Source organism: Teleopsis dalmanni, chromosome 1 (genome assembly GCF_002237135.1).
Source record: "Teleopsis dalmanni isolate 2A chromosome 1, ASM223713v2, whole genome shotgun sequence".
Lineage (NCBI taxonomy): Eukaryota > Metazoa > Arthropoda > Insecta > Diptera > Diopsidae > Teleopsis > Teleopsis dalmanni.
Window position 1 is genome coordinate 221,850,907 of NC_051846.1, and position 6,305 is coordinate 221,857,211.

At 28.9% G+C, this 6,305-nt stretch overlaps 1 protein-coding gene across 1 annotated transcript in view; it reads left to right on the plus strand.

Moving 5' to 3' along the window:
* The first annotated feature begins 4,078 nt into the window (after window positions 1–4,078).
* LOC119667450 overlaps window positions 4,079–6,305 on the plus strand; it is a 13,874-nt gene continuing 11,647 nt past the window's right edge. Inside the window, exon 1 of the mRNA XM_038076742.1 lies at window positions 4,079–4,335. Within this exon, the coding sequence (XP_037932670.1) occupies window positions 4,079–4,335 (257 nt within the window). The remainder of the gene's footprint in view (window positions 4,336–6,305) is intronic.

The window sequence follows — 6,305 nt, forward strand, 5'->3', positions numbered from 1 at the left end:
GCTTTATCACGACATTGACGTAATTCAGCGCATTAACATCCAGCGGCTTCGCTGGCTTGGTCATGTCGTGAGAATGGATGAAGACGCTCCGGCGAAAAAGGTGTTTGAAGCAGTAATTGGCGGAAGAAGACGTAGAGGTAGACCGTGTCTCCGGTGGAGTGATCAAGTTGAGGGAGCACTAACTGGACTTGATATACGAGACTGGAGAAGGCGCGCACGCAGCAGAGGCGCCTGGGGAGACATGCTGCGTCAGGCCGAAACTCGGTAACGGGTTGTTATGGCCACATAAGTAAGTAAGTAACGTCCGCTTGGGACGTGCGTTTAATTAAGATATTTAGTTAAGATTCTTGATGTAAAGTATTTTTATTAGCAGAGAGGTTTTTACCGAACAGTAGTGACATCGCACCAACAAAAATTACCTATTGCCAAATACCGACCATTAGTGGGCTTGAAATTATTTCCTATACTTAATTATTTGAAAAAAAAATTTTTTTTGAAACTGCAAGTACCAAGAGTTGCACTCGTGCCCTGCTAAATCTAATGCTCAAAGTCGGTGTTTTTTAGCCAACTGACACAAAGCCGTACATGACTTGTATGTTCGCACTTGGAGTTTTGTTAATTTGATGTGAAAGTTCATTAACAAATTCACTGTGTTAGAACGAAATCATAAACCACCTGTAGAATAATTGAATTAATTAATTATATTTTTTATTTTTTAATTGTTAAATTTCAATGCTATTCTTTTGTAGAGGCAATATTTATTGCACGATTGTATCACTATTTTTTATCTATAGCACCTAATTTCTAGATTTAGTTCTAGACTTTATTCACAAAGCTTAAAGGGGCTTTGTTTAATCAATAGTGAAACTGGTACAATAGGACTGTTCTGGCCGCAGACCGGCTGTTGGGCAATTTTCACGTCTATTTTTTTAATAATAAAAAAAATCTAGGAACATAATACGGCGAAAGCAAAGCAAAGGAGGAGCAAATTAAATTTTTTATATAATTTACATTGAGTTTAATTTATATTGTATTTTAATTGGATTGTTGTAATATATTGAACATAATGAAGACTTAATTAGGCGACTTTGTGATCGCATACTGCTTGATATATTTCAAGAATTGTACTGGTAGGTATCATTCAATTTAATATTGTGTAAAATGCTCAAAGCTTATATTAACTTCGAATTATAATAGTTTATTTATCTAAAACATATATTTGTAAATATATTTGCAACAAAAATGATATGACAGTTATTAGCATTACAAATCAAAATAATGAAGTATTTCAATATTAAAACACTAATGTATTGCAAATTCAGACTGTTCATTTAAAATATAATTAACGTGTGATATGTAATCCTAAAGACACATATTTATCTGTAAAAAGACAATCAACAACAACATTATTTAAACTTTTGAAGAAGATGATTATGTTTGTAATATTTGATTGCATGCGAAACAAAGCTGAATTCTAAAGAACAGACCAAGTCGCTATTGTTCCTGAGATACTTGTCCGAGTCTATATAATCCATCAAAGTTGTCATAAATGTTACTTTTAAGAATGCTGTATTCAAAAAAAATTAGGACAAAGTAATTTTCAAATTTATGTGTAATGATTAGGGTAATGCTAGAATTAAATATTATTTAAATGCATCACATAACAATTTTGAAATGAATAGCTTTACTTTTTAATTATGAATAAAAATTAATTCAGATGATTTTCTTTATATGACACCTATGAAATATCATCAATTGAAAACTGTCAATGGCACAATGGATACAGTTCCAAAAGTTACACGAAAAATTTTCCTAGTTCGTTTACAAAACTAAGTGACTTGTTTGCTTTAAAATAGTTAGAGAATTAGATAGACCTCAAACGGTTTGTCATGGCCATATCTATACGTATAACTGAATTAATTTAAAAATGGACTTGTAATCATTATATATTTTGTAATACAAAATTTTCTAGTTATTAAAGAGAAAGAGAAACAAAATTTACAATTTAAAGAGCACAAAAAGAAGAAAAATACAATAAAAGGCTTAAAAAATTAAATAAGTAGATGCGCTAAAAGCGCACAACTTTCAATGGAATGGTTCCGCTATGCAAGACATGGATGCATCCAGTCTTCGAGACATGTCTGAAGACTGTTTTGCAAATATCTTAGCATACCTAATAGATCCTTTCCACATTTTGTGTGTAGATGGTATAGAAATAAATTCATTAACTACTCTAACTACTCTCTTCTACTCTAATATAAACATAATCGTGCTTTTTAAGTTACATTATGTACAATTATAAATTAAATAAATGAAATGCATAGCATATCATGTATCAGTTAAAAATGATCATACAGATCATATTTTTTTTTAGCTACAGTTATTTTATTTAATACAATTTGTAATTATATTTTTTATAACAAAATAAAAAATAAATCAATTAAATCAATTTTTATTACTACATTCAACGAGCTGTAAAAAACTAGCAATTTACTCGCATTAAGATTGGCTTCTTTTAAATACATTCTTTTATTTATACTCACTTATAGTTGTGTTAAATCTTATGAACAACCTTGAAATTATATACAATATACCGTCACAGAAGTACACTTTTACTTCAATAGAAATTGTTCATTTTCATAAAAATGCTTAAACTGAGCTCTTTGAATATATTGAATATATTGTATTGTAGAATTATGTACCAGAAATATTAACACAAGTGTTGGCCTACAATGCTCTTAACACATTTTCCCCAACTTTTTACTATACAATTATTTTAAAATTTAACAGCTGTGAAAATAGCTTTAAACTTGCCTAATATTTTTGATGTTATTTTACTTCAACAGTTCATAAAATTTCAGATACTTTAGTCACGTTTTAAAATTATTCAACTTTCGCGAGTACTCCTATGTCTTGCCGCTCGCGTTGCCGTTTGAAAACTGATAAAAATTGAATTCAGAACTCACAATTGACATCGGCATGAGAACTACTCGAAAAGCTAACAAAGTCGAAAGTTTTTAAGTAAAAACAAACCAGCGAATAAATAAAATAAGTAAACAAAGTAATGTAAACAAACTCAACATTACTTGCTCTTGATTCGATGCAGCTAGTAAAGAGTAAAAAGAAACTAATAATATTTAAAGAAATTTTAACAAAATAAAAGAACTTCAGATATAATTCAACTCAAGCGAATCGCAAAATATCTCTCGTTCTGACTCAGAATTATTCAAGTCGTTGATTTATTAGAGCAGCGAAACTCAAAATTCAAAGGCTTAACGAGTAGAGTAAGCGAGTAGCGAGCGACCATGTGCCTGCTATGCAATGTAGGATTCGCGCATTGTCATATGAGATATCACGGGATATCATTTATGTGTCTAAATAACCATCGTTAATAATTAAAGTTGAGGAACAAAATAATTTATATTTATGAAGGCGAGTACTCACTCTAATGTACATAAATATCAAATCACAGTCATATGAGTAGTCATGAGTTATCAAATATTATGCATGCATCCCATTAAAAATTTATTATTTTTGATTAAAATAATAAATATCTAAGAACTGAATAAGTTGTAGGATACTATTAGTTTATATAAAAAAATAACAACAACAATTAAACTATTGAATTGATTAAAGCATTGCTTTTTACACTTCATACTGTAATCAATAAGGAGTATAATAAATTTACCAATATGTTTGTCATGATATATAGTACATACAGTGGCTCACAGCTTATTTGATGCAGGCAAAAATTTTTTGAAAAGTGTTTTTTATTTCAAAATATGGTATATGGCAAAATTAAAAAAACAAAGTATACAAAGTTATTATTTGTAGTGTTGTAATTCATTTCCAAGAACAAAAACCCGAAAATCTTTTTCCATTCTTTAGTAATGCAACAAAAACCAAAAACAAAACAAATGAAAAATTCATGTCACAGCTTAAATGATGCAGTTAAGAATACCGTTAATATCGTCGTCATTTCAGACGGAAATAAAAATATTCTTATTTTGCGATCATTTGTAATCATATTTTTGAGGAAAAATACTTAAAAAATTAAAGTGCATGCATTTTATTAACCATGGTACGGGGTGCATCAACTGGAAAGCGAGATTTGGCATTGGATCATTTAAAAAAGGGAATTTCCCAACATAATATAGCTGAAATGATAAATCTACGCTCTTCAACAGTTCAGCACATAATTGAACACTTTTTATATAAAAATTGTGTAGAAAATATGAGTCAAAAAGCTCCCAATCAAATTTTTAAAGTAAAAGAATCAAGATGGTTAATAAACCAAGTTCGAAAAATACAACAACAAGCGCTCCAAAGTTGGAAGTATTGGACAAAATACACTTAGGAAAGACGTGTCATTCTAAAACCGTCCACAGAATATTGGAATAATCATATTTAAATAGAAAAATAGCTCTAAGTAAGCCTTTTGTAAATTTAAAAAGAAAAGAATCAAAAGTTGCAGTTTGTACAGGGTTTATAGAGTGCTACAGGGTTTAGAGAAAAAAAATTCATACAATTACAAAAAAATTCTTTAACTCGATGTCTCCATAAGTCGAACTTTTTCTTTACAAAATGGTACTTCGATCTATTTAATAGATCAAATTAGATAGGTCGATTTATTTGGGAAATTTAAGCTCTGACAATTCGTGCTAATGATAAAATCACACAAAACTTATTTCTAGCGATCAAATAAATAAAATCCTTTTCAATTGTTTATTAAAATTTTAATATAATGTTAAAGTTTTTGTTCTTCCAGGAGACACACATATAATTATTAGATTTAAACTTTTGTATATATGAAGTAAAACCAAAATGTTAGTGTAAATATTTCTTGATTTTAATTTGAGGAACTTGAAAATGAGATCTTTGTCAGAGGCTTTGTGGTCCAACGCTTTCTGGACACAGAAAATTTAACAATAGCTTTGTAGAATAAATTTTTGGCACGGAGGTACGGAGTAAATGACAATATTTTCTGAAAAGTGCATATAATTTTGGATAGATTAGTCATATCTACCTATGCCTCCATTACATTTTGGTCCAACAATCCAAGAAAAATTGAACTCCATATCTGGTTTTTGAATTTTACGCCTCTTATTTAATAACATAAGAATGACTTTTAGTTTAGAATGACTTTTAGGGTAAAAGCTTTACAAATGTTGGCAACAGTGGCCACAACTTTGGCTAATACGTACTATTTCAGAATTTTATCTGGGAACAAAAAAAGTATTTATTATTATTATTTATTATTATATTATTTATTATATATTATTGTATTATTATTATTATATTATTTATTATTATTAGTATTTATTGGTGAAAATTAAAATGACGTAAAACTCTTTCTAGTGTAAATATTACAGTTAATGTTTGGTGGTGGTTTCACCACAGATATACATATTACGATTAATTTCTCAAAAAATAGATTTATTCTTAATTAATTTAACAGTTACAAAATATATATTCAATCATATGATTTACACGATCCCCAGATAAGACTAAACAAATCTGGCCATCTAGCTCCATATAGAACTAGGAAAGTAATTAAATTATTAGGACCAGAACCTGCCTACTAGGTTACCATACACAGAAATTGGGAGTTCAAGCGGGCGAACTTTGCGGTTTTTACCAATAAAAAGAAGTAGTGTAAAATGTATGCAACTATGTATAAGTAATCTGAATGCATAATGACGAGAGGAATTCGCTAATAGAGCATTTTCATCATTTCTAAATAAACTTAAGACTGAACACATAACAATGATCATTCAATATTCACTGTTACAAAGTATACTAAGTCCATGTATATTGCCAATGCTCAGGCGTACCAAATACCTTTTTTGTACGATCAGCATTTTTAGGCTGTGATAAACTCTAAAGAATAATTATATACTTGCATTAGAAATTGTAAAATCTCAAGCACATTTTATTATTATTACTAAGTAACAACTGGTGTATTACACTTTTTACCCGTTGACTTAATTTAGCTACAGTGAAACTACTCATTAATGACATAAATTATAACTTATAGCGTTATTTCTTACTTACTATTTTATCCATTATTTTTGTTGAATGTTTGTCGAGAATCAAGTAACTCATAATCAATTTATACAGTACTTGTATTTTTGACCATAAGATACAATCTCAAAAATATTAGTATAATATTATTAATAATGAAAGTTAAAAATACTTTTTATATTTATTAATGATTATAGCACAAGTTGATCTTATCATATATCAAAAAATAATTTAAGTCTTCTCATAATAAAGCAAACCTAACAAGTCTAATGTTTTTAGTG